Source organism: Mustela erminea, chromosome 17 (assembly GCF_009829155.1).
Source record: "Mustela erminea isolate mMusErm1 chromosome 17, mMusErm1.Pri, whole genome shotgun sequence".
In the NCBI taxonomy this organism is placed as follows: domain Eukaryota; kingdom Metazoa; phylum Chordata; class Mammalia; order Carnivora; family Mustelidae; genus Mustela; species Mustela erminea.
Window position 1 is genome coordinate 20,825,619 of NC_045630.1, and position 27,663 is coordinate 20,853,281.

Consider the following 27,663-nt stretch of genomic DNA (forward strand, 5'->3'; position numbering starts at 1 on the left):
TCTATGCAAGTGAAAATGCAGACAGAACTTTACTCCTAGCTGTTTACCCGTAAAGGTAAGTCTCTTTAAGACAGTGCAACTAGGTGTTAGCTCTTAGCTTCCTCTTTAAAGCTGTGTGCTGCTCTGTGAGATCCTGGAGCTAGCCCCTAGCTGAGCCGCAGCGACAGTGGGGAGCATCAGAAACCCAAGCCACAAGCCATGCAGGTACATATCCTGAGCCCAAGGGGGGAGGATCTCTGCAGGACATCATTGTGCTTATCATTAATTCAGTGGTTAATGATTCACTTTTACATTTCAAATTTGCCTTTATGCTAGTCAAGCAAAGAATCCTCGTGAAACACTAACTTTAGGGCTCCTCACCTCTTTGCCTGGGTTGTTGTCATTGGGTCCTGACTGGTATGTCCACTTCTGTTTTCAGGGAACTTGAACAGTGATTAGAATCACCAGATAAAATACAGAAGATTCTGTTAAATGTGAATTCCAGAGAAGCAAAATGATTTTTTTTTTTTTTTTTTTTTTTTGGTAACCGTTGTGTCCCAAAAGATGTAGTATATTTTGTCCCCAGATATTGTATGGGATCGCTATAAGGTATGATGGCATTACTTTTAACAATTTTTTTTAAAAGATTTTATTTATTTGACAGACAGAGCAGAAGTAGGCAGAGAAATAGGCAGAGACAGAGGAGAAAGCAGGCTTCCCACTGAGCAGAGAGCCCGATGTGGGGCTTGATCCCAGAACCCTGGAATCATGACCTGAGCCGAAGGCAAAGGCTTTAACCCACTGAGCCACCCAGGTGCCCCTTAACAATTTTTTTTAATCTATCAGTGCTGACCAGTTCCAAATCTCAGTATCTAGTCTTATCATGTGCTCTTAACTAAGTATCTCCACTGTGATGGCTTGCAGGTAGTATGTTGAAATCTAAGCTCATTATCTTCCCTACCCATAATCTCAATTTCATCTGTCCATCCAGTTGCTGAATTGTCCTGGACCATTCATTTGCCCCTGGAACCCTTTAGGTAGGTCTGCAAGAGCTTTCACAAGCCTCTTTGTTTCTCTCTCTCTAGGTGACCAGTGATACCTTTGAAAGATTCCAGCACATTCCCTCTACTGTTTTCCCTCTTTTTACATCTTTCCTGCTTAATGAAGTGACTTTCAAACTTTGGACAATGACAAACACACACACATATATGCATGAATATATGTATACACAGAATCAAAAGTTCCCAGCCACTATCCTTTCCCTTAAAACCTGAGGGGCATTATGATGTTTTCTATTCTGTTTCATTTTTAAAAAGTTGCAATTTGGTCATCTCCTGAATGGATGAGTCATGACCTGTGGTTTAAAAAACGACTACTGATTCCAGTTTGCAAATAACAATCTGACAGTTGTTATAAAACATTGAACAGATTGTGTCACTCCCTTGCTTAAAATCTTTCAATAATTAGCCTTAAGAGAAAGTAGAAGATGCTCACTGTGGCATTAAAAGCCTCCAGCTTGCTCTTTTCTCTCATCAGCTGGTCCTCTTGTCAGAAGAGAGCGCCTCCCTTTTCCCTAGTGCTAACTCCCCACAGTAAACCAATTCTTCAGGCTCAAGTGCCATTTGTTCAGGAGGCCTTCACTGACTTTTTACCTAGGTGCACCCCTTTACTAGATGGTCTTCCACACTTAACACTTTCATAGCAGAACCAACATTTAAAAATATTGGTTGGTCTCTCAGCTATTCAAAATCCTTCAAAGACTCTTCATTTCATTCAGACTAATATTCAAAGTCCTTGGAGTGGCTTATGCTATCCAATATGATCTCTCTTCCCACATCCCTGGACTTCTATGACCTTCTGCTACCCATTCTCCTTATTTATCCTGCTCCAGACATACTGGCTTCATTATTATTCCTCCAGGTTGGCCAGGTACCCTCCTGCCCCAGCACCTTTGCATTTGCTTTTCCCTCTACTTGGAACACCTCCCATGCTACAACATTTAGTTGACATGCTTTCATTTCTCAAATGAAACATTGTCAATGAGGCCTTCTGCGGTCCCCTAATCTGTCATTCTCTATTTTTTCTCTGTTTTATATTAATTTATTTTACTTATTTATGTTGCTTATTATACGTCTCTCTCCACTAGCATGTAAATTTTAAGATGATAGGGATTTTTGTTCACTGCTAAAATCCCAGCCCTTAGTCTAGTGTTTAGTTTGTAGTAGGTGTTCAACAAATTTATTTGTGGAATAAATGAACGAGTCAATAGATACCTCTTATATATCCACTTTCAAATTGTTTTTCTCTTTAAATCTCTTTTTTAAAATCTTTTTTTTTGTTTTGTTTTGTTTTTAAGATTTTAATTATTTATTTGACAGAGAGATAAAATGCGGGCAGGGGGAGCAGCAGAGGCAGAGGGAGAAGCAGGCTCCCAGCTGAGCAAGAAGCCACATGTGGGACTCGATCCCAGATCATGATCGGAGCCAACCGAAGACACGAGCCACCCAGGTGTCCTGTCAAATTGTTGTTTTCTTAGAGGAGAAGATACCAGTTCTATTTACCAGTGTACCCACCTTATTGGCTGGCACATGGCAGAGTCTCAAAAAATAGTCTCCTGAATTAAATTCATTATTTATTTATTTATTTAAATTAAGGATATTTTTTGGAAAAGATTTTATTTATTTATTTGACAGAGAGATCACAAGTAGGCAGAGAGGCAGGCAGAGAGAAAGAGATAGAGAGGGAAGCAAGCTCCCTGCTGAGCAGAGAGGCTAATTCGGGGCTTGATCCCAAGATCCTGGGATCATGACCTGAGCTGAAGGCAGACACTTAACCCACTGAACCACCCAGGTGTCCCTAAATTCATTGTTTAAACTGGGTTTGATAACAGTGGAGAGAAAATAGGGTGTGCCACTTTAAGAATAGTTACATTTGTATTCATAATGTTCCTAATGGGGTCATTACTGCTTTGTACACAATCCTTAAAAGAGGAACTCTTAGTACAGTATATTTTCTTCTTTGCTGTCTGCAAACACTAAAACTCCATACTGTCTGCAAACACTAAAATACTGGACGAGCATTTTATGTGGGAACATGGTGGTAAAAGAAGTTTACTGGCTTCAGAGTAGTGGCACCTGCTATCACAACCAAATGGAGTGTAGGTCCACAGTTCTTTGCTCAAAACCTTTCAGACAGGCTGGTTTCAGGATTCATGTCCCACCCCCGACCCCTCCCTCCTCACCCCCCACAGGTTTCAGAAGGTAGAATGTGCTCATTCATTACATACACAACAGGCTTTGGGGCAGGGCCCCACACTCCACCGTGTCAGCACTTCTGCAGAGAAAAGTACAGTTGACTCTAAAACAACATGGGTTTGAACTACATGGGTCCATGTATATGTGGATTTTTTTTTTGATAATTACAGTCCAGTACCATAAATGTATTTTCTCTACCTTATGATTTTCTTAATAACATTTTCTTTTCTTCAGTTTGATTAACTGTAAAAATACAGTATATAATGCATGTGACATACAAAATGTATTAATCGGCTGTTTATGTTATTGGGAAGGCTAAATCAACAGTAGGCTATTAGTAGTTAAATTTGGGGGTGGGGGAGTCAAAAGTTTACATGGGGTTTTCACTGTGCAGGGATTGGCATTCCTAACCTTCATTGGTCAAGGGTCAGCTATAGGACTAGTCACACTTGGTAGGATAAAGACAACAAATAGTCTATATCCATTCCATTCGATTTATTCCACAGAAGTGATCTTTGATGCCAAAAGCATGGAAAAAACTTGGTTTTCAGAAATTTCAAGTTGTTCTTCTGGCTTCAAGGTATTATTTGTTGTTGCTGGTGGTAACACTGCACACTGCATGGCCAGAGGGCTGTTGGCCACAGGAAAGGTTCTGTTCCTTCTCAGTTGCAATGCCAGTGTTAGAACAAATGGCACATGATTCTGATCAAATGACAATTCAGTTTCATCCAATAAACCAATTATCTAATAGTGAATGATTTCGTCTATAATAATTCAAGCAAAAATACAGAGGAGGGAAAATATCCATTTCTATTCAATGTTCCAGAACCGTGACTAGAAGAATGTGATCACATCATTAGTTATGCAGAACCAAGATTTTGATCTGACTGCCTCTAGAGTTTGAAATCTTTAAGTTCTCAAAGGTCAGTGTTTAGGCTCTATAGCAGGGGTCAGCAAACTTTTTCCATATAGAGACAGTTAGTAATATTTTTGACTTTGCAGATTACTTTTCTTCTCTGTATGTGTGCATATTTTCAGTGCCTCCTCTCACCACCTCATTCTTTGCCCAGAGAAGAGTGCCCGACATTGAAACCATCAACATGTTTGGATAAAATGTCAGAAGAAAATATTTGGCATTTTCCATTTGGATTTATTAAGTGTTTTGTAGGAGTTAGGCTTGATCACATAACCAGTCTTCTCACTCCAGTAGATAGACAATAACCAAATTTTTTCTCGCTCCTAGGAAAACAGCTTCTCAGTGAAAAGCCATTCCTTGGAAAAGAATCACCTCCAGCAGGAGATGGCCTGAATCAAGATTGTGCTGCCATTGAAGGGCTGGCTGATGTCAGAAGCTGCCTTGTAAGTTCTAGATTTTTTTTTCCTAGGATACTCTTTGGGTATACCTTATTGGATCTATATCATCTAACTAAACAAAATCCTGATTTTTTGTTTATTTTAAGTTACCTGACAGCCTGGTATTATTTTATCATCATCATCATCATCATCATCATCATCATCATCATCACCAAAAGGTGATTTTTCACTCCTGAGCACTTTATATCCATTCTTCTGGGTAGACTCTCATCACAATCTCTGGGGATAAGTACTGTTAAGGAAACCAAGACTTAGATCAAATGATTTGTCCACAGTCACCCAGGTAGTGTCAGGATTGAGTTTCTAGTCTATGTCTTGCAGAGTCAGCCCCTGTATTTCTGAGTATTATAGAGTATAATCTCATAAATGTATATAATTTTTTGCCTGAGAAGAGGAAAGTCGTATTGGTTTATGTCTTGATGTTTGTGTAGATGACCCCCCTACCATGAGAAATATTTAAAAAAATTGTTTTTCCATATAGTATACTGGGTGCCATTCTTTTTGTCAGAAGGTTGGTGACATGGACATTTTTTTTTTAGGGATATTGGCTCTTTTTAGCATAATCTTCTGGTAGGTGGTCGTTGCATTTTTCAAATGCGGTTTTTAAAAAATTAGCTTGAATTTTGTCACAAAGATGTTATTCCTAAGGGAGTGTTAAAACCCTTGTGACATTTTTCCATTTAAGTAATTAAGACAGTTTTAGTAAGGTTTGAACATGCATGAGAAAGTGAAGAAATAAAAAATTGCTAATTTAACACCTATGGTATGACTCACAGTCTTTTCTCAATTAACTTGTGATGAAAGTCTTCACATTTCTTGTTCCTTATGTTTTCTGTACCTAGAGAAGCAGTATCAGTACTGATCACTTTAAGCACATTGAAGTCTTTGGAGTCAGTATTTTATCATTAGTGCATGGGCTAAAGACTACTTTCCTCATTATAAGAATGAAGCTTGACTGTACCTAGAAAAGCAATAAACATCCCTTTGGAGACTTTCTCCTATGAGAGGAGGTAAGAGGCTGTATCATAAAGGTAATGCAGGAATAAATAGCCTGTTGGAGAAAGTGATGAAAGAGAAGGAAAGAGCATCTATGCTCCTTTTATATTTGACACAAAATACAGGGAATTCCAGGTATTAAAACCAACACAGTATTTTCCACCCAAGTCTCCTTTTGCAGAGGCAACTATTTTAAGCTCTGCTGCTAATTTCTATTCTTGATGTATCAGTTCTTGGCAGTAGGTACTGACTATTTGCTCTAAAGAATGGAAAGAATTCTCATCGAAACTTCTATCTAAATTACCATCTTTTGCCTCCTGGTATTTTTTACCCCCGTAATATGTTCAGTTCTACAGGTTGCCTTTAATGACTGGATAATATAGATGGTCTCTGTTTTCTGACTGGTGTTTAGATGTGTCTGTTGACTCAGAGCTATGAAAGCTGGGGAAATTAGATACATTTCCACTGTTCTACTCTTTTCCTCCCACTTTTCCTTCGTTATGTTTTTATTTTTATATTGCCATAGTTTATAGCATTCATATTTATCACGTGCTTCCTGTCTTCTAGCAGCTCTATCAGGTCTTTGTGCTCTCAGGATGAAGTTCTCAACCATATTCTTTATAAATTCCCTACCATAAATAAAATCCTTAACCACATGGCCCATCGTATCTCCCTAGCCTAATCTGCAGTTCAGGGTTCCCACTGTTTTTATTACACTATGACCTTTTATCTTGCCGGGACTTTGCATACTGATTAACTCTAACTCTGGAAATCCAACTGCTTTCCTTTCTGGCAAATTCCTGCTCCTACTTCAAGACCCAGATCCATGTACCCTTAGACAGAAGCCTTCCGGACTCCCAGTTTCTTAGGTGTTCAACTCCAGGGACTGCCGCCGTCCCCTTCCTACCTCCAGGATAGCATTTGCCTATTAAGCTATGATTTCAGGTTTACGTACCTGTGTCCTGTCCTTGCAGGTAAACATTAGATTGGGCGTTTCATTTCTGCGTCCCTAGCATTCAGTGTCATGTGTCCACCCTGAACAAGTGAATGGATAAATGGATTAAGAAAAAGTCTTAACAAATATCAAACAATACACTTGGGGTTTTCTTTTTTCCCTAAATCAGTTTTAGTAAGCAAAATTTTCAGTGGCTCCTTCCTGGTCTTTTTAATATTTTTCTTTACTTTAAATACCTTATTTACCTCCTCAAGGTGGGAGTAATGGAAGGAGAAAATAATTTCTGCTGATTGCTGGTAAATACTCACCTTTGCTGCATTGGGCTCAAAAGTGAGGAAGAAAAAGAGAAACTTATACACCAAAACATCGCTTTCTATCAGTATATACTATTTTAGAAATTCAAATGACAGAATAAAGAGAGGGTGAAATTATTCTGAAAGGATATTTATTTATTTTCCAAGCCACTAGTATTTTATTTACCTATTTATTTATTTGTATTTTTAAAAATTTTAATCCTAGTGTAGTTAATATACAGTTACATTAGTTTCAGGTGTAAAATGTGATTCAGTAATTACTCGATGCTCATCTTGGTAAGTGTACTCTTTTTTTTTTTTTTTTTAAAGATCTTATTTATTTGAGAGAGTGAGAGAGAGAGGGAGCATGAGAAGGGGGAGGGTCAGAGGGAGAAGCAGACTCCCTGCCGAGCAGGGAGCCTGATGTGGGATTCTGGGACTCCAGGATCATGACCTGAGCTAAAGGCAGTTGCTTAACCAACTGAGCCACCCAGGTGCCCCTGGTAACCATCTCTTTGTTCTCAATAACTAAGAGTCTGTATCGGGGTTTGTCTCTTTTTTAAAACTTGTTCATTTGCTTTATTTCTTAAATTCCACATATAAGTGAAATCATACAGTATTTGTCTTTCTTTGACTGGCTTATTTCACTTAGCATTATACCCTCTAGATCTGTCTGTGTTGGAAATGGCAAGATCTCATCCTTTTTTATGGCTGGGGAAAATATATCTATATCTGTATCTGTATCTATATGTATGTATGTATGTATCTGTCTATTTCTCTATATCTTCTTTATCCATTCATCTATCTATGGACACTTGGGCTGCTTCCATAATTTGGCTATTGTAAATAATGCTGCAATTAACATACGGGTGCCTATATCCATTCAAATTAGTGTTTTTGCATTCTTTGGGTAAATACCCAGTAGTGGAATTACTGGAACATATGGTAATGCTATGTTTCATTTTTTGAGGAACCTCCATACTGGTTTTTTTTTTTTTTTTTACAATGGCTGCACCATTTTGCTTTCCCAAAAACAGTACAGGAGTGTTTCTTTTTCTCCACATCTTCACCAACACTTTTTGTTTCTTATATTTTTTATTTTAACAATTCTGACAGGTATGAGATGACATCTCAGCTTGATTTTGATTTGAATTTCCCTGATGATTAGTGATGTTGAACATCTTTTCATCTGTCTGTTGGCCATCTGTATGCCTTCTTTGAAGAAATGTTTGTTCATGTTTTCTGCCCATTTTTAAATTGGATTATTTATTTTTTTGGTATAAGTCTTTATGTATTTTGGGTACTAACCCCTTAGTGGCACATGTTTGCAAATATCCTCTTCCATTTAGTAGATTATTTTGTTTTGTTCTGTTCGTGGTTTCCTTTGCTGTGCAGAAGCTTTTTATTTTGATGTAGTCCTAATAGTTTATTTTTTGTGTGTGCTTTTGTTTTCCTTGCCTCAGGAGACATATCTAGAAAAATTTTGCTATGGCTGATGTCAGAGAAATTACTGCCTGTGTTCTCCTCTAGGATTTTCATGTTTTCAGGCCTCATGTGAGGGTCCTTAATGCATTTTGAGTTTATTTTTATTTTTGAGTTTATAAGAAAGTGGTCCAGTTTCATTCTTTTGCATGTAGCTCTCCAGTGCCCAGCACCATTTGTTGAAGAGATTATCTTTTTCTATATTTTATCTATATTTATTCCTCCTTTGTTGAAGATTAATTGATCATTATAATCATGGTTTGTTTCTGTTCTGTTGATCTATGTGTCTATTACTGTGCTAGTACCTCACTGTTTTGATTACTACAGCTTTGTAGTAGATCTCAAAATCTGGGATGGTGATACCTCCAGTTATGTTCTTCTTTTTCAAGATTCCTCTGGGTATTTGGGGTCTTTTGTGGTTTCATACAAATTTTAGGATTATTTTTTCTAGTTCTTTGAGTAATGCTGTTCATGTTTTGTTAGGGATTGTATTAAATCTGTAGATTGCTCTAGTTAGTATGGACATTTTAACTATGTTCTTCTAAGCCATGAGCATGGAATGGCTCTCCATTTCTTTGTGTCTTCTTCAATTTCTCTCATCAGTGTTTTATAGTTTTCAGAGTACATGTCTTTCACCTCCTCAGCTAAGTTTGTTCCTAGGTATTTTATTATTTCTGGTGCAACTGTAAATGGGATTGTTTTCTTAATTTCTCTTTCTGCTACTCCGCTATTAGTTTATACAAATGCAATGATTTCTGTATATTGATTTTGTAACCTCCGACCTTACTGAATTCCTTTATCAGTTCTTGTAGTTTTTTTGGTGGAGTCTTTAGAGTTTTCTTTTTAAAAAAATATTTTTTAAAGATGTTTATTTATTTATATGACAGAGAGATCACAAGCAGTCAGAGAGGCAGGCAGAGAGAGAGGAAGGGGAGCAGGCTCCCCGCTGAGCAGAGAACCCATTGCAGGGCTCGATGCGGGGCTGGATCCCAGGATGCTGAGATCATGATCTGAGTCGAAGGCTTTAACCCAATGAGCCACCCAGGTGCCCTTTTAGGGTTTTCTATATAGAGTATCATGTCATCTGCAAATAGTGAAAGTTTTGTCTCTTCTTTACCAATCTGATGCCTTTTATTTCTTTTTCTTGTCTGATTGCTGTGGCTAGGACCTCCAGTATTATGTTAAATAAAAGTGGTGAGAGTGGACTTCCTTGTCTTCTTCTTAACCTTAAAGAAAAGCTCTCAGTTTTTCACCATCGGGTATGACATAGATGTGGTTTTTTCATATATTATATTGAGTTATGTTCCTTCTAAATCTATTTGTTGAGGGTTTTTATCATGAATGGATGTTGCACTTTGTCAAATTCTTTTTCTGCACCTTAAACAGGTAGTTATTATCAAGTACTCTCTAAATGAAAATAATATGTCTTTTATTTTTGCTTTTATTTATTTATTTGGTCTACTGAGTCAATCTTTTTAAAAGTTACTAAGTATATATTTGAGAAGAAAACCAATTCCCAGAAGTAGTATTTATTTTAAGTGATTCCTTAGAAATCTACTTTGAGTAAACACAGCATGAAGCTCAGGTTCAGTTGAACTGGCACAATTTCAGTTCTCTGTTGACTAAAATCAGCCCACATGTTGCTCCTCATACACTTATTAGATTTGTTATGCTCTTAACGCCTACTGATGTGAAACTGATTGAAGCTGTAGGTGGAAAGCTGCTAATGAATTGAGCACCCAGATATAATTCTGTGTGTCCTGAGATAATATAATTAGGAAAAAAAGGTATTACAGGAACCACCTTTACAAGGACAAATAAGTGAAGTGGTGAAGACCTGGAGTCTCTCTGCCCGAATTAGAATCCTGGCTCTCTACTGCTTTCTACACGTGTAACCTTGGGAAAGTTATGCAACTTTTGAGCTCCTTTTCTTATCTGTCAAAGGGAAATACTAATGTAACAATACATAGAATGAGCTTAAACAGTACCCAGCATTTCCTAAACACCCAGCAACTACTAGCAATTATTATTTTCATTATAAAGAATACATAGAAGAAACAGCAAATGGTTATTTCCCACTGGTAATCCTCCCAGGACATTAAATATGTAGGGGTTTTAATTTTTTAAAAATATTTTTAAAAGATTTTATTTATTTATTTGACAGACAGAGAGAGGGAGAGAGAGCACAAGCAGAGGGAGCAGCAGAGGGAGAGGGAGAAGCAGACTTCCCGCTGAGCAGGGAACCCAATGGGGGGCTCAATTCTAGGACCCTGAGATTATGACCTGAGCCAAAGGCAGTGCTTCACTGACTGAGCTATTTAGGTGCCCCTAAATATGTAGTGTTTTAAAGAAAGATTTATTTATTTATTTTAGAGGGAGAGAGAAAAAGCATGAGTGGGGGAGTAACAGAGGGGGGAGAGAGAGAGAGAGAATCTCTAGCAGACTACCCTCTGAGCGTGGAGCCAGATGTGGGGCTTGATCTCACAACCTTGAGATCATGACCTGAGTCAAAATCAAGAGTCAGACACTTAACCGAATAAGCCACCCAGGCACCTCTAAATATATAGTTTTAACCAAAAAAAGCAGTATTACAAAAGGAATGTTGATGCTATGTTAGCAATGACTTGGTTCAATAAACTCTAAGTGTATAGTTTACAAATAATTTTTCTAAGGAAATTTGCTTCAAAACCTGGTTTCTGTATTACTTCATGGTTTCTCAGTAGTAAGAAAGATACTGGAAGAAAATACAAGATGTATAGTTACTGAAGAATTCATGATCAAATGTACTCGGAATTCACACATTGTCAGTGTGAATTCAATATTAAGGACAAGCATTCTGGGTGAATAGCCAAACTATGGGGCTGAGTTTCTCTTTAACTTCATATATATATGTATATTGTATTTTAGAAATTGCCCTTCTATGTATTCTATTTCTGGTCATTGAGAGGAAAGCTGTTGCTTAGCAACCAGTGGTTTCTGCTTGGTTGATGTGTAAAATGGAAAGTCGTGCAAATAAGAGGCAAATAATTCTGTCCATTAGGAGTGCTGAGTTACTGGTTTTAACAATTAAGTTAGCTCCCAACTTAGTTTATGGTTCCTTGTGTGGAAAATACACGAGATAGAAGCTGTATCATGATATTTACTAATTATTTTTAAAGAACACAGATTGATTCACAAGATGTAAATTAGCGTATAAAAAAGAATAATTCAAGGATAAAAAAATTACCTGAGTTTTGATGTATATGTTTAATGTTTCAAACAGGAAATGTTTAATCTTAAAACAAAAAGGAAGAAAACTAAAATACATACTGAATACTCAAGCTGTAGCCAACAAAAAATATGTTTATACCCTTATAAAACTTTCAGCATGATTTTATATGTATTTCCTCTTTTTCTTTCTTTTCTTTTATTTATTTATTTATTTGGGAGGGGGAGAGAGAGCAAGCCAGAGAGAGAGAGAGAGAGAGAGAGAGAGAGAGCATGAGCAGAGGGGAGGGGCAGAGGGAAAAGCAGGCTCCCAATGAGCAAGAAGCCCAATGTGGGGCTTGATCCCAGGGTCCTGGGATCATGACCTGAACTGAAGGCAGACACTTAACCAAGTGAGCCACCCAGGTGCTCCTGCTCCTTCTTCCTTCATTTAGTTTTTTTGCCTAGATTATTCACTAGGAAAAGAGAGCTCATGTCCTATGGTGGTGAGAGATTATATGGTGGCAAGATTCCCTTGTCTGCTGCTAACAAACACTGACTCTAAAGCTAAAGAATATTGATTGGAATGAAAGGATTTGGTGGTATTGATGGTGAGCTCAGGATTGATAGGATTATTGAGGAATAAGGCTTAGAAATGTCCTGGAATTTCAGGTACTTCAGAATACTTCTTGTGGCAGTTGCTATTTCCTTCTGTCTTACTTAATATTTCAAAAGTCCAGGGGAGAGCACCTGCTGGCTAATTCCTTATATGCCTGCTCTTTGGCTGGGGTCAGTGGGGGACCAGGAAGGATCTGGTGTTTTCAACTTCCATAAAGGTATGCAACTGGATTTATAGGACTGAACACTACTCAGGAGACTTCTCTTCCCCAAAAGTAAATCTGGGTGCTATTAGAAATGAGTGTTGGAGATGTATATATGGCTATAAACATATATATGGCTATAAACATGGAAAAATGTTGTGTAGGACTTACAGTAAGTCTCCAGGGTCTACAGATCAACTCATCTATGACCTAATTGCTTATGTCTCCTGATATTCCTTACCTCTAAAGTGATATAAAAATAATCAACTTTATATATTTACTAGGTACTATAAAATTATCATTGAGTTGTATCTAGGTGGTATCTAGGTCATTTTAGAGAGGTAATATGTAAGTTTAGTTAGAATTTATAAACAGTATTGTTTGTATATTTTTGTATACAATTTAAGTCATTAATTTTTATGATTTGAAACCTTATTTAACTTTATACTATTGCCAAATATCAAGGACATTGAAAAAATCTGTAGAATCACAGAAATTAAAACAAGAATTAATTAATTCAAGAATAAAATTAAACCAAAGTTATTGAGTGTAACTTTTTATGCAAGGTAGAAGCAAACCAAGAGGCAATATGCCAAATAATACCTTTGCATAACTGGATTTTTGATTCAAAGAAAAAGCTCCTTAGATGGTGAAAGAGTTGGCACATATTTCTCGGGTAAAATATTTTGGCTTCCACTTACTTGGCTTACTTGTTTCCTTGTTCCTCCACCCAAAAAGGCCTCTATTACAATTTGATCTGTCAATTGGATTATTTCCATAATTACCATTGAAAATAAATAGTCGAGCTCCCCAAATTATCCCTATGTGTTAGGATACCAGTTCAATCCCTAAAACAAAGGTCGAAATAATGGTCTCAAACAAAGTAGAAATTTGTTTCTTTCTCACAAAATAGCCAAGCTTGGGTAGACTAGGGCTGATTGGCAGTTTTATGGTGCAAGGTACTAGTGTTTTTCTATTTAGTTGCTCCATCATCTTCAACATGAAGTTTCCATCTTGTGGTCTAATATGGCTGCCTGTGCAACTGCCGTATCTGTATTCCAAACAGTGGGAAAGGCAAAGGGGAGGGCACATATCCTTTAGCTTAGGTATCATTGACCAGGACCTAGGCACATGGCCATACCTAGCAGTGAAGAGCTGAGATACATAGCTCTTAGTTGGTGGGTAAGTTCTGTTCTTTTAGAACTTACTATTGGGTAGAGTGGAGGTTTTCTTCCATATCATCTCATCACAAACTTATTACTATCTTATTGTGCTAAAATAGAAAATGTCTACTTATTAAAAAAAATAATAACAATAACAACTTTTCTACTCAAAGAAACAAGCCCTGGAGGAAATTAAAGTAATATTATAAAATGATGTGTAAAATTCCTACAGAGTGTGTTATCTACACATAAACTGTTGTCTTTCAAACTATTAGGATAATACACATTGTACCAAAGAATTAATTAACCTATTGGCACCCCAGAGCTCTAATATCCTTAGAGAGCAAGTGATTAAAGATATATTAGGTATAGTTCTGCCACTTTCAGACTCCTCATATCATTGGTATGTTCCTGAAATTCTATATAAATGTTTCAAATGGTCCTTAGAAAAAGACATAGTCTTATATCAAAACCCTTAAAAATATATATTCCCTGTGATCCAGAAATTCTACTTTTAGGAGTTTATCCTAAGGAGAACATTGAAGATGCAGGAAAAGATTCATCTATAAGGATATTTACTGCAAAATGTTTTGTTGTTAAAAAAAAAAGAATAACTTAGATGTACCCAAAAAAGAAAGCGTGTGCATAAATTGTTATGTCCGTACAATAGAATAACATACCGGCTTTAAAAATGATAGATGAGAAAAAAATGATAGATGAGAAATATATTTATTGACATGGAAATTTGCTCACAACAAATTGTTAAATGAAATATATACAGAGTAGGAAACAGTGTGTACAGTGCCATCCAAATTAAAGGTTTACATTTTTATAAAGATTTATAAATTAAAAAGCTGTAAATATTCTTGAAGAAGGCTCACCAGAATACAAAAAAACTTGTTATTTCTGGGTGGTGGTATGATAGGTCATTGTTGTTTTATTCTTTTTGCTTCTTTGTATTTTTGAAATTAGAAAAAAAAAATTTGTGTAATCAGTTTTTTTTTTTAACATAGGAAGAAATTAAAAAACTGTGTTCTCTTAACTCTCAGCCAGACTCAGACTGTGTAGGAAGACAAACATTCTCCCAGCCTGATCTCCAGGGAAGCTCTTCTTCTGGAAACAGTCCTCCCCAAAGCATCTTTGGCAGTTTGGTCACCAGGAGCAGTCACATCTCCCAGAGACAGAGAAAGATTGTAGATGGTCTTAAAGTTCAAGAGCATGGGTTTTATTCTCTAAGTAAATAGACACACTGAAAGTTTTAAAGCAATGATACAGAGTAAGGATGTATTTCTTCCCTCTGTCTCAAGATTGTCTATGTTGTAGGTACTTAGGAAACCATTGTTGAATGAATGAAGGAGTGATCAGATGGGTGAGACAGTGAGGAGAAGAGAGACCATTTTAATGTCCTAGAGTAGAAGGTCAGTGGAAGTACACTGGCAGGTTATAGACAAAGACTGTATAGAAGAGAGTTGGTGTGTTAGACAACTCTGGATTTAGTGTTTAGAAACCGGAAATAAATGACCAAGAGAAACTGGAATTCAGAAGGATTAGCTTTTACTTTTGAAAGGTAATGTTAGTTGGTTGGCTTTGACTATGGAGACATGGAGCATGGAGTTGGGAATGAGAGTCTGGAAATCCAGTAAGAGGACTGAGACCTTTATGGAGAATTTAGAATTGTGCCACAGGCAGGCTGGTTGAGATTTGAGAGTGGATGTTTAGAGAGAGGGTCTGGGGGTTAAGCTGACCTGCATTTGTGGGGGAAGAACATCAAGGGGGGCTGGTGAAGCAAAGAGGGAGACTGGCCAGTGAAAAGAAGCCTTTTCCGTCCTCCATGCCTGAGATGGCTATGCTCAGGTGCTTCTACAGCATATTATATGCCCTCTATCACCAAATTCTTCCATAGGGAGAAATATATTCTATTGCCCCCCTTAAAATACTAAGGGGGAAATTTTCAAATGTATCCAAAAAATTGAGATTAAGATCATGAACTCAATGTACCAATTGCACAGTATATCAGAGTTCAATAAATAAAGCAGAACCACCCAGATGTGTGTGTGTGTCTAAATATAGGTTTCCCTAGCTATTCAAAAGTAGAGCATTCTGGGGCGCCTGGGTGTCTCAGAGGGTTAAAGCCTCTGCCTTCGGTTTAGGTCATGATCCCAGGGTCCTGGGATCAAGCCCCACATCGGGCTCTCTCCTTGGCGGGAAGCCTGCTTCCTCCTCTCTCTCTCTGCTTGCCTCTCTGCCTACTTGTGATCTCTCTCTGTCGAATAAATAAATAAAATCTTTAAAAAAAAAAAAAAGTGGAGCATTCTTCTGAAACCATTCACAAGCCAAAATGGTGTAAAGCAAAAAAGCAATTACCATTCATTTATATAGAAAATTTTTTGAGTGTTCCCAGACTGAAAAAAGTAACCCCTCTCAGGTTTTTCTAATACCTTTAGCCACATCTTGCCAAAGGATGCCCAAAATAAATCAAGATAAATCACAGATGCTCACAGACACAGTTCAAAGCTATGGCGGCTTGATGAGTTGCTGAGTGTCGTCCCCAGGGAAGGAGCTTGGCGGTGCCACTCTCGCTGCCTGGGGCACGCACTGCCTCTGGGACCGCTCACTGCCAGACAAACCCTGAACATTATATTTTCTTTTTGCCTTTTCTTAGTAAGAGGGAAAATCCTCTTGGGACTTTACTTGGTTAACCAAAACAGGTACTAATGTAGGTCTTCCGTCAAAGCAGAGTGGCATAACGTGAACTTTCAAAAGTAGGGATACCTGTATACATTATATGTTTGTGTACGCTTGTACGATCTTGCCACGGTGGGACTGATTCCATAGTGTCTGTAAGGCTGTTGTCTGTAAGGCCTTGCCTCTGCTGCTGGGATTTGAAGTGCCGGGACAGGCAATCAGGAAGGGAAGCTGGGTACAAAGTGGGGGAGCGCAAGAACAAGCCAGAGCTGGGAACTTGGAGGACAGACTGAAACTCATCTTGCCTCTGACCTTAGTAGCGTGGGTGTCCTGCTGAACTTGGGTCCCTTCATCAAAGAGCTAGAGGCACACACCTTGCCCTGGAGTTGGAGAAGCTGAAGAGAGTTCCAAGAGTAGGTGGAACCGATATAGGCTGTCCATGGTCTCATCAGGCTGGTGAATGAGCAGATAATGTATGGCTATAAAAGTAGCTGCAGCTTTACTTCCATTCCCCAAATTCCACACAAGAATGGCTCCAGTGGACCACCCTAACCAGAAACATAGAGGGAAGAGAGCTCTGGGAAGTGAGATTCCGTGTAGCCAAGCTGACACATGGCGAAGCCACCACACCTCATTGCAACAATTGTCATCCCACGGCGTGCTCGGTTTCATCAGCTCCTCCACCGTCTTCCCATCACCCATCCATCTGGGGGGAAGAAAATCCTAGGCGTCATACCATTTTATCTTCAAATCATGTTGTACTTTAAAAGTTGAGATTTTCTGCATCTAAACCACAAGGTTTTTTGTTTGTTTCTTTGTTTAAGATCTTATTTATTTTTTAGAGAGAGAGCACAATCAGGGCGAAGGGCAAAGGGAGAAACAGACTCCCTGCTGAGCAGGGAGCGCGATGTGGAACTTGATCTCTGGACCCTGGGATCAGGGCCCGAGCTGAAGGCAGATGCTTAACTGACGGAGCCACCCAGGTTGCCCTAAACCAAGAGCTTCTTGAGAGAAGGATCCTTGTCTTACATAACTTGCACCTCACATGTATAGGTATCATAAATGCTTGTTGACTGAGTGATGAATGCCTTTCATGTGAAAGAGTAAAAGTCTAGTGAGAACAAGTTTGATGTTGTAAGGCAGGCTTTGCCCTGAGGAATTGGATTCAAGTGTTGCTACCTCCGTAAAGTTGTCAGTCCTTTCTCTCCAGTGCCTCTAAGTCGAAATACCCACTCCTTTGTGCCCCATGGTGAGCATTGTTCATACTTCTAGCACAGTACTCTTATACTTTATTTTTAATTTGTTTACATATCTTCCCTTTCCTTAGATGTAAGCATCTCTAAAGAGAGAATCAGACTATTGGACCTCTGTGGCGTTTATCTTTTAAAATGATCAGATGTAAAACTGGCAATATTGGCCTCCCTCACCAGGATTCCTGTGAAAATTTTTTGTGAAGGGAAAGAGTTGGACTTTTCTGTTTTTATTATTCTACTGCCTTGGATTCATGACAATTACTTATATATAATTTTCCATTATACCTTAATAGGTTCAAGGTCAGTGCATGATGTAATATACATAGGGAGTTAGAGACTCTTATCGCGGACAATGGAAGTGCTGCTTTTCTCACAAGAATTGTGAAAGGAGGGGCGTCTGGGTGGCTCAGTGGGTTAAAGCCTCTGCCTTCAGCTCGGGTCGTGATCCCAGGGTTCTGGGATCGAGCCCCGCATTGGGGTCTCTGCTTGGCAGGGAGCCTGCTTCCCTTCCTCTCTCTCTCTGCCTGCCTCTCTGCCTACTTGTGATCTCTGTCTGTTAAATAAATAAATAAAATCTTTGGGGGGAAAAAAAAGGAATTGTGAAAGCATTATGAGTCCTACTTTTCACAGTAGCCAGGACTCTGGACTACAAGTGACAGAATCTAACTTGAACCAGAGTAGACAAAATGGTGACCATATTAGCTCATATAATGAAACTGCCAGGAAGCAGGAACCACAAAGCCTGGGAATTTGATGGCATAAGGACTCACACTTGCCTTCTATTCATCCTTATATCCCTTTGTATGCCAACCTCATTCTCTCAAGCCTGTTTTCCTCACAGGGCTGACGTAGCCCTGACTTCTCTACCTAAGAGGAAAAGCCTCATTTCTTTAGACCTTAGTTAAAAAATTCTGAGAAAGGTGCTCACGTATGTGGGAAAGGTAGGGAAGAAGTATGGGTTATATGAGAGGGATATATGAGAGGGTACTGTGATTAGCAGTCTTCATCAGAACCACATAGTTGGGGTGAGGTTGGAGCATTTCCCCCAAAGAAGTGTAGTGCAGGGTTCCCAAAGCAAAAGACAGTGGCTGCACCTGTGCACCATTTCACTACAACGAAATTGGAGCAGATATGAAGTGCTAAACAGCAAGAAAATTCTGTTGCTAATTTTACAGACATTTATCACTGTGCTAGGTGCCACAAAATAAAAAGAACAGAAATAGACTTTATCCTTAAAAAGTTTATAATACACAGAGAGATTAAAAAATGCATATGTAATCATGATTCAAAGGAGAATACTGTTAATCAGCAGAAGCACGTGAAGTGCTACAGAAAGTTTTGTGCAGAGGGAGAGACCCTATTGATTTGAACAAGGCCTTTGGTTTGGACTTCATGGAGCATCAGGGTTGATAAGCATAGTTGGAATTTTGGACAGGTGACGAGCAGGTACTTCTAGCTGAAGCTACATGCGGAAGTCTCCTCCTTGGAGGAGGTGTGCAGAGTGTTTGGGGACCTGCAGGGAATCCATCTGCAAGCTGGAGGAATGATTTAAAGTCATACTGGGGTGGCCCTTGGCTTCTGACTTAAGGAATGTGTGCTAATAAATCCTATGCTGTCTCTCACTGAAACCAATGGGAACACCAAATGGGTCCGTGGAGGGAAAAAATGTGATCTCTGGATATGTCTTCCTGCAGAGCTCTCGTAGTGAGGAGAAAGCATGGCAGTAAATAAAGGAGAAACAGGTGTCAGCCGTGCTGTTATCGTCAGCACGTCTGATGTTAGAAAAGGCCTACAAAAAGTCGATGACCTAGAGCTTGAAGTGGGAAAATAAAACAAGGTAATTTTTAAAGTACTGGATGATGTAAGCAAGTGGTTCTCAGAGTGTGAACTTGGGACCAGCAGCAGCATCACCCAGGAGTTTGCAAATAATTCAAAATCTGAGGCCCCATCTCCCACTTACTGAACAGAAACTTTTGGAGTGGGCTTCAGCAATATGTGTTTTTTTTTTTATTAAGTTGATTTATTTTCAGAAAAACAGTATTCATTATTTTTTCACCACACCCAGTGTTCCATGCACTCCGTGCCCACTATAATACCCACCATCTGGTACCCCGACCTCCCACCCCCCCGAGCAATATGTGTTTTAATAAGCCTTCCAGATGATTCTGATAAGTGCTGAATTTGAGAACTTCTGTATACTAGGCTGAAAATAAGACCCCAAAAGATCCATGTTCTAATCCCTGGGACCTGTAAACTTTACCTTATTTGGAAAAAGCGTCTTTGCAGATGGGATTACAAATCTTGAGATAAGAGATTACCCTCGATTATCTGGGGGAGACCCTAAATGCCCTCACAAGTGTCCTCATGAGAGAGAGACAGGTAGATTATACAGAAGAGAAGGAGGTCCTGTGCCCGGGAGGCAGAGAAGCAGCCGGGAGGGAAGGAATGTCCACAACTACTACACAGAAGCTGGCAGAGGCAAGGAATGGACCCTCCCTCAGGCAAGGAATGGGAGAGTGCAGGGTGGCCTTGCAGACACTTTGATTTCCACTTGATGAAATGGATTTCAAACTTTTGGGGTCTAGAACAGTGAGACAACAAATTTCTATTGTTTTAGGCTACCAAGTTGTGGTAGTTTATTAACCAGCAGCCACAGGAACTAATACACACCAAAATAAGAAGAACTGTAGGATAAAGTACTTAAAAATTCACTAGATTCTTATAAGAAAATGTACTTGCTATTACTTTCAAATTCTAAAAATAGTTATTCTTTTGTATTTAGTGAAATTTGCCACATCTAATACATTTTCCTAACACAGTTTGCTATTGAGTGTTAAAGTGTAATAATTTTCATAATGTTGGCATCAAAGATTGCCTTTATACACCTTGATTTTCCTATGATGGCTAATCCTGCAGGGAAAGGAAACAAATCCTGTTAGGTTAAAAAAAAAAAAAAATGCAAACAGGAGACATTTTGCTTATAGGTAAGATTTGCATGAGTTACAGAGCTGTAATAAAGTTTCTTTATGGATAAGAAAATGTTCTTGAAAAATAATAGCGACATTTATTTAAGGAAAATGCTTCAGAATAAATGTGAGAAGATGTGTTTCTGTCTCTAATTATGCTACTTGGTAAAATACTCAAGCTTTTTTAGAATACATGGACCAGGGGGCACCTGGATGGCTCAGTCATTGGGCATCTGCCTTCCGCTCAGGTCATGGTCCCAGGGTCCTGGGATCGAGCCCTGCATCGGGCTCCTGCTCGGTGCGGGGAGGGTGGTGTGTGCCTGCTTTTCCCTGTCCCACTCCCCCCACCCCGCCTGTGTTCCCTTTCTCGCTATCTCTCTCTCTCTATCAAATAAATAAGTAAATCTTTAAAATAAAATAAAATACCTGGAACATCGTAATACTTGTAATAACATTTCTCTTGTGCCTAGTGCTTCTCAGATACACACACACATATAGTAATCTCCCCTTATCCACCGTTTTCGCTTCCACAGTTTCGTTGCCCACTGCCAATCGCGGTCAGGAAGCAGATGATCCTCCTCCTGACGAATCATTGGAAGGTCAATGGTAGCTTAACTTTACATCACAACGCCTGGGTCATTCACATCTTTTCGCTTCCTCTCATCCCATAGGCATTTTATCATCTCCTGTCATCACAAAAACGGTGAGGACAGTGCAATAAGATATTTTAAGAGAGAGCACCTTACGTAACTTTTATTACATTTATTGTTATAATGGTTCTATTTTATTATTATTATTGTTAATCTCTCACTGTGCCTAATTCATAAATTAAACTTCACCATAGGTGTGACTATGTATAGGAAAACATATCCTAAAAAAGATTTGGTATTTTCCCTGGTTTCAGGCATCCACTTGGGGGTGTTAGAATGTATCCCCTGCAGAGAAGGGGGGACTCCTGTATTCCCATTTACTCATTGCAACTACTAGTGAGCTGTGCAGAGCAGGTATTTTTATTTTTCTTATTGTACAAATAGGAAATAGTGATGCCCATAAAAGTTGAATGACTGGCCCAAGGTCACAAAAAAGGTAGCTATTAGCTTTGAAATTAGAAACTACCAAAATCTATACAATGCTGTTTCCAGGGATCTGGGTTTCCTTAGCTACCCTCAAGAAGGTGTATTAATATTTGTGGTAATTATGCCGTGGCTAATTACACTATGGTTCTTGTGGCCTGTTTCATTCCACCCGAAAGGCATTTGCGAGCATCTGTTGCATGTCTAGAACCATGCTAGTTGGTGTGGGGTCCTTTGTAGAAAACAGGGGACATGGTGCTTGCTCTCAGAGAATGCATGTTATGAGGGAGGAATACCTATGTAAATAGAGTGAATAGTCAGAGAAAGAATAAAATCAAAGGCTGCAATCTGGGAGACTTTATGCAGAAAACCTTGAAGAATGGATCTGATCCAGAGGGGTGAAATGTGGAAAAGCATTCTGAGAGGCACCAGAGCTATGTGTTTGTGTGTGTGTATATGTGTGTGTGTGTGTGTGTGTGTGTGTGTGTTTGTGTGTGTGTGTGGCAGGGGTGAGAGTGAATGGGCAGAAGTGTAGAGGCTGAAGCAGCATGTGGACCTGGGGAAGGTGATAATGTGATCTGTCAGAAGAACAAAGTGTGTGTGCTGAGTAATGGGAGCTAGGCTTCGTGGTGCCCACCTGGCTTCAGAGTTACACAGCAGCTGAGAATCTTTTTAATATTTCCAGTGAGCACTGCACCCTAGAAAAGTAAGGAAAAAGCCGTACTCATATCTAAGCATTAAAATACAACTTAAAAACCTCTCTCTTTCTGTTCAAGTCTCCTGTTCTAGTCCTACGGACATAGCTCCTCGGAACTTACAGCTCTTCTCCTGGGTTTTCTGAGGATCACAGGTGTGTGTGTGTGTGTGTGTGTGTGTGTGTGTGTGTGTGTACGTGCTCATCCATGTCTGTAGGTGTGTGTCAATGTATTTGCATACCAGGTCATTAAGTTCCTCTTAGGAAAATGTTTTCAGGATGCAAGGTGAAGACATAGTCTGCAAATAGGGAAATCAAAGTAACACTTACATAATAAAGCGACAGAATTTAGGAGAAGGGGTTAGCAGGAGCAAGAGGGGAAGGGAGGAAGTAGAGAAGGGAAGGTAAGAGCAGGGGAGGGCAGAGCCTGAGGAAAAAGTACAACAGGTAAGAAACCCTTGGGGCTAGGGCGGTTGAAGGACTCTCAAGAACAGGGCTAAAAAAGGAAAAAAGAACAGGGCTATTTAATTTTTACTTTTAAATTATTTTTGGTGCTTCCATGCAATTCTACACCATTGCCTTGAATTTTCCATAAAAAGTTATACCCAGGGACGCCTGAGTGGCTCAGTCAGTTAACGACTGCCTTTGACTCAGGTCATGATCCCAGGTTCTGGGGATCAAGCCCTGTGCCAGGCTCCCTGTTCAGCAGGGAGTCTGCTTCTCCCTCTCACACTCGCCCTGCTTATTCTCTCTCTCTCTCTGTAAATAAATAAATAAAATCTTTAAAAAAAATTTGTACCCAGAGCCTTGAGTTGGTGATCCTTAGGAAGGCACATACAGTGTGTGTGAAGGCAGCAGGGTTACGTCTAGCATGAGGCAACAGTGGTGTAGCTCTCATGCAGTTCCAAAGTGGTTGGCCGACCAAATTAAGTTGGAACCAGTGGTGACAAAGACAAATGTAGGTACATTGTCCTCCTTCCTCCAGCCCCTGCAGAAAGTGGGAAGGATACCGAGTTTTCCATTTCATGGAGCTTGGGGCTCCAGCCAATTTCCCCTGAACCATATAGGACATGGTAGCCCCTGCTTACAGGTGGGTTACACCAGCTTGTGGTCACTCACAGCGATGCTTCAGCCTCTGCTTCTTGGGGCTCTCTGTCACCAAGGAAAGGCCTTTCTGTTTGCTGAAAATCGCCAGGCGAGTTAGCCAGCTCCTGGAGGAGGAGGTAGAGTTAAATTGGCTAAGGGTAGAGTCTCCAGAGAGTGACTCAGGTTTGGCTTCTCTTGGCTCTAGAGCCCATTTTCTGTTTACCAGCGAATTAATCATGGTTTCCAAATTGGTCTGCCAGGACGCCAGCAGGACTGGTTAAAGAAAGCAGAGGTGCTGAGTTTGGGATTTTTCCATGCCCTGGTCAGTGATTTTCAGCAGGAAAATGAAGGGATGGGAATTTTCCTTTCTAGCCTTGCAATGAATTATTGAGGGTCTTAGAATTCATCTGATTCTGGTCGCTTGTCTCAGAATAAACTCGTCAGGTTTATAGCAGCTGAGGTGAGATGCCTGACTTCTTTCTTTTTTTTGCTCAGGATAAGAGTGAATTTGTAGTGTTTATTAACCAGATTTGGTAGGTATTGATTTAATTCACCCTAGCAACTATTTAATAAACAGCCGGCATGTGCTAGGCTATAGAAGGCTAACGCTGATATTTACAAGGATCAGGGAGGGTTTGGAAATATATAGAAAATAAATAATAAATGAAAGAAAGAAAGAAAGAATGAATGAATGCTTATATACATGCATACATACATACATATTTAGTCCTAGAATGGGTTTGAGCCTTTTTGATATATTCATTACAACCCTTTTAGGATATGCTTTTTCATATATTTATATATAAGCAATGCATCAACATAATATCTTGCGCACTTGACAGTGACATAACGGAAGAAGTCTTTTTAGAAGCAATAATGGGCTTGCTCTCATTTGTTGCGTTGTTTACCATAGGGGGTGGTTTGATTGCTTTGCGCTGTTGCTACTTCCACAGATACCTCCATTTCCCAGTGAGGGCAAAGAAGCTCTTAAAAACACGAGAGATCATTTTATTTTTTATTTTTTATTTTTTTTAAAGCTGGGTAGAACATTGCTTGCCCAGTATTTTTTTTTAATTTTTGAATTTTTAAAAAGGTTATTTATTTATTTGAGAGAGAGAGAGAGAGAACGCACAAGCAGGGGGAGCAGCAGGCAGAGGGAGAAGCAGGCTTCCGCCAAGCAGGGAACCTGATATGGGACTTGACCCCTGGACCTTGGGATCATGACCTGAGCCGAAGGCAGACACTTAACTGACTTTGCCACCCAGGCATCCTGAGAGATCATTTTTAAACGGAGAACTTATTTTTCAATTAGCTAAAGTGACCTTAAGTAATTTGTGATAATGGTGCTTCCAAATGTAATATATAGGTGTTTATTCTTATATCGGCAAGAATAATCTCTAGCTGGGAAAATGGTGTTAATCTCACAAAAAGATTTATGTTGTGAAGTAGATTGGTAAAAGAAACGTGTGACAGGTGTATTATGGTATATTTTGTTTTATCAGTTTTTTCTTTCAAAGTAGTAAAAAAATTAGAAAGAATAGATAAAGGAACAGATTCCTGTATTATAACATTGCTATTGGGTCCTGATTAACCTGCATCCCTTCGACCACTTGTATCATATACATTTGCATTTGCAACACATAGGGACTAGCATTATTGTGATATATGCTTTGATTAGAACATAGATAGATAGATAGACAGATGGACAGACAGCAAAGAAGTACTCTTGCTAACTAAATCTCCAAACCCTACTGATGCCTGAAATGCCCCTTCCTCCATAGTGTTGGGCATAGTCCCTTTCAGCAGTGTTTTGCACGTGTGCTCTGGGCAGCGACGCTACCTTAAGGAGCACTGATCATTAGGAAGTGTGGCATATTCAAGGAGCATGTTGTCACCTTTTGTGATACCTTTCCTCTGTGCCGTTAACCTGGCACTTCTTACTGGACAAGAATGGTGATAACCAAAAGTCCCTTCAATATTCCTGACTGATGAGATAGAAAAGAAAGTAAATATTGGGATAATCATTCTCACACACTCTTCTGAATCTGACTTAGGCTTGCAGAGGTCAATCACACAGAGCCAGTGAGGACAAAAGTGGCACATAAAGTTGAATTCCTCAGTCTGAGGTTGAGGTTAGGGAGTTCTAGCTTCCAACTGCTCTGTGGACTTGCTGAATCCTGGGCCTCTGTGATGACCAAGTGAAAGGAGGCTGGGATTATGTCAGAGCTGGAGGCTCCTGAGTGCATCCTTAGGAGCTGTACACTGTGGTGTTTTAATAAGGCTCTTTGGAAAATCTTAAAGAGTTGCCTGCTCTGTGTCCATGGAAGGCAGTGTCCATGGAAGCAAGAGTTAAACAGGAGTATTCAGTTGAGGGAAACCTTTTAAAACCTTCTAAAAATCATTTTGAAATCTATGGTTGGAAGGGCTTTAAAGGTCATCTGATCTACCTCTCCATCTGCTCTAAGGACTCCTCTACAGCGTCTCTCACGAGTCATCATCTACTCTCTGCATGAACTCCTATCATGAAATGGAATATACTTAAATACCCATTTTGGTAGTAGCCTTTTGAGGCATATTTACATATTCCCCTCACATAGTTTTAATCTTTGAGAAACATTCTCTTCAGTGTGGTAGCCAAATAACCTTTTCCTTCTAGGTTTCACCATTTTTGTGCAAAAGCACATGCTAGATACTACAGAGAGAGGAGAGGATTGAATAATATAGAATCAAATTCTGGCTTTAAGGACATTTCAGTCTAGTGGATGAATTTAGGCACAGGATGCACTTTGGGAGGAATAATCAAGGAAATTTCAGAGAAGAGATGGCATGTGAGCTTAGCCTTAAAGTGTGGGTAAAATTTGGAAGGACTTTTCCAAAAATGGCCTAGAAAATAAGCAAAATTCTATCACATGGGAGAATAATGCAGTAGAATTCAGGTTACTTGCTTAAGGACTCTTATTTCCCAGAAGACAGAACCAGGAACTTTCCATCAAAGGACCTGGTTTTGGGAATGTATATTATTGCACCCTTTGATTTTTCAAAGATAATGTTAGTAGTTCTCTTTTTCAACAGAAGTTTCCTACTAAATCATATTTCCTCTCCCCAGAGTGATCTTAAACTGAATAGAAGAAAGGAAGTAAGTAGAGTTCCAGAAAGCAACCTTAAACCATATTTATTTTGAAAAAATATCCAAAGGAGACATTTTTAAAGGTACTTTTATTCAGAACTTTTTTTTTAAAAAAAGGAACAAAAAGGCAAGTAGCCCAGATATTGTCCTGTAGAATACAAATGCGTCTAAGAGGGAGAGCCTTGGCATACTTACTCTGCAGAAGTTTGAAGTCTGAGGTTTTTTGATTTACATTCCCTGGATGTGCCATATGGGTTCCTCATGGCCAGAATATAAGCTCTTTTGTTCATCACCCCCTTCCTTGGGCCAGTCCAGACCCAGATCTTCTGTGTCTCTTCGGGTTTGCTTACTGAGCGCAGAGGAGGGATATGGTCAGTGGCTAAGCCACGGCGTAGAATGCTGCCTCTTCCACCACTGACTCACAAGGTGGCTGGGCCAGCTCACTTCCCCTTCTGAAGTTTCTGTTCCTTTGTGTATAATGGACAATTTTCACTTCACTTCATTCCATGGAAAGGAATGTGTATATTTGTGAGTATTTTTTGAAACAAGAATGGAAAGGAGAGTAGGCAAAGCACAGAATCACTTTCAATTCTATTACTGTTGCACCAACAACACCCATGGGATAGCCCATCAAGGATAAAAACAACTTTCTCAATGTTGGCTTGTTTATTGCAGGGTAAGAATGAAATCTTGGGCTAACCAACTTATATTCCCATGTTGACTCACTTCCTTACCTTCCTCCTAGCTGCTAGAGCAATAGGGCCAGTTGCCAAAGGGCTTATTTTGCCTTCCCCAACCAGGGTTGCTCTTTTGTCCTTGAGTTCAGTCCACAAGCTAGATTCTTACTCTTCTACAGATACAGAGGTGCATTGCTTTCTGCAATAGGCTCTTTATAGGATGAGTGTGGTGAATAGTAAATATCTTCAAACAAATCAGATTTATTATTTCAGAAGAGTTTCTTCTTTGTTTTGAGTTGACTTCTTAGGAAGAGCATAGGAATAAGAAATAGATTAAGCTACCTGTTCTGGTTGTGTCTGTAATTAACTATGTGACTTTGGACAAATAGCACTCTAAAGTCTTGCTAGTTTATGATCTGGCCATGTGGAGCGTCAGTTTTGCCATGTCTAATATTTTGGATTCAGATTAGGTGGTTTTTACAGTCTAAATATGGAATTCTCTAACAATTTCAGCCATCTATGATACTGTTACTTTAAATGTCTTGTTTTTAGTCTTTTCTTAAGGAATTTATGATGATAATTATTAACTCGAGAATTAA

The 27,663-nt window shown here is 39.2% G+C and overlaps 1 protein-coding gene across 1 annotated transcript in view; it reads left to right on the forward strand.

Moving 5' to 3' along the window:
• LOC116575900 (serine/arginine repetitive matrix protein 1-like) overlaps positions 1 to 27,663 on the forward strand; it is a 287,791-nt gene that overhangs the window by 19,550 nt on the left and 240,578 nt on the right. Inside the window, exon 4 of the mRNA XM_032317538.1 lies at positions 4,477 to 4,592. Within this exon, the coding sequence (XP_032173429.1) occupies positions 4,477 to 4,592 (116 nt within the window). The remainder of the gene's footprint in view (positions 1 to 4,476; positions 4,593 to 27,663) is intronic.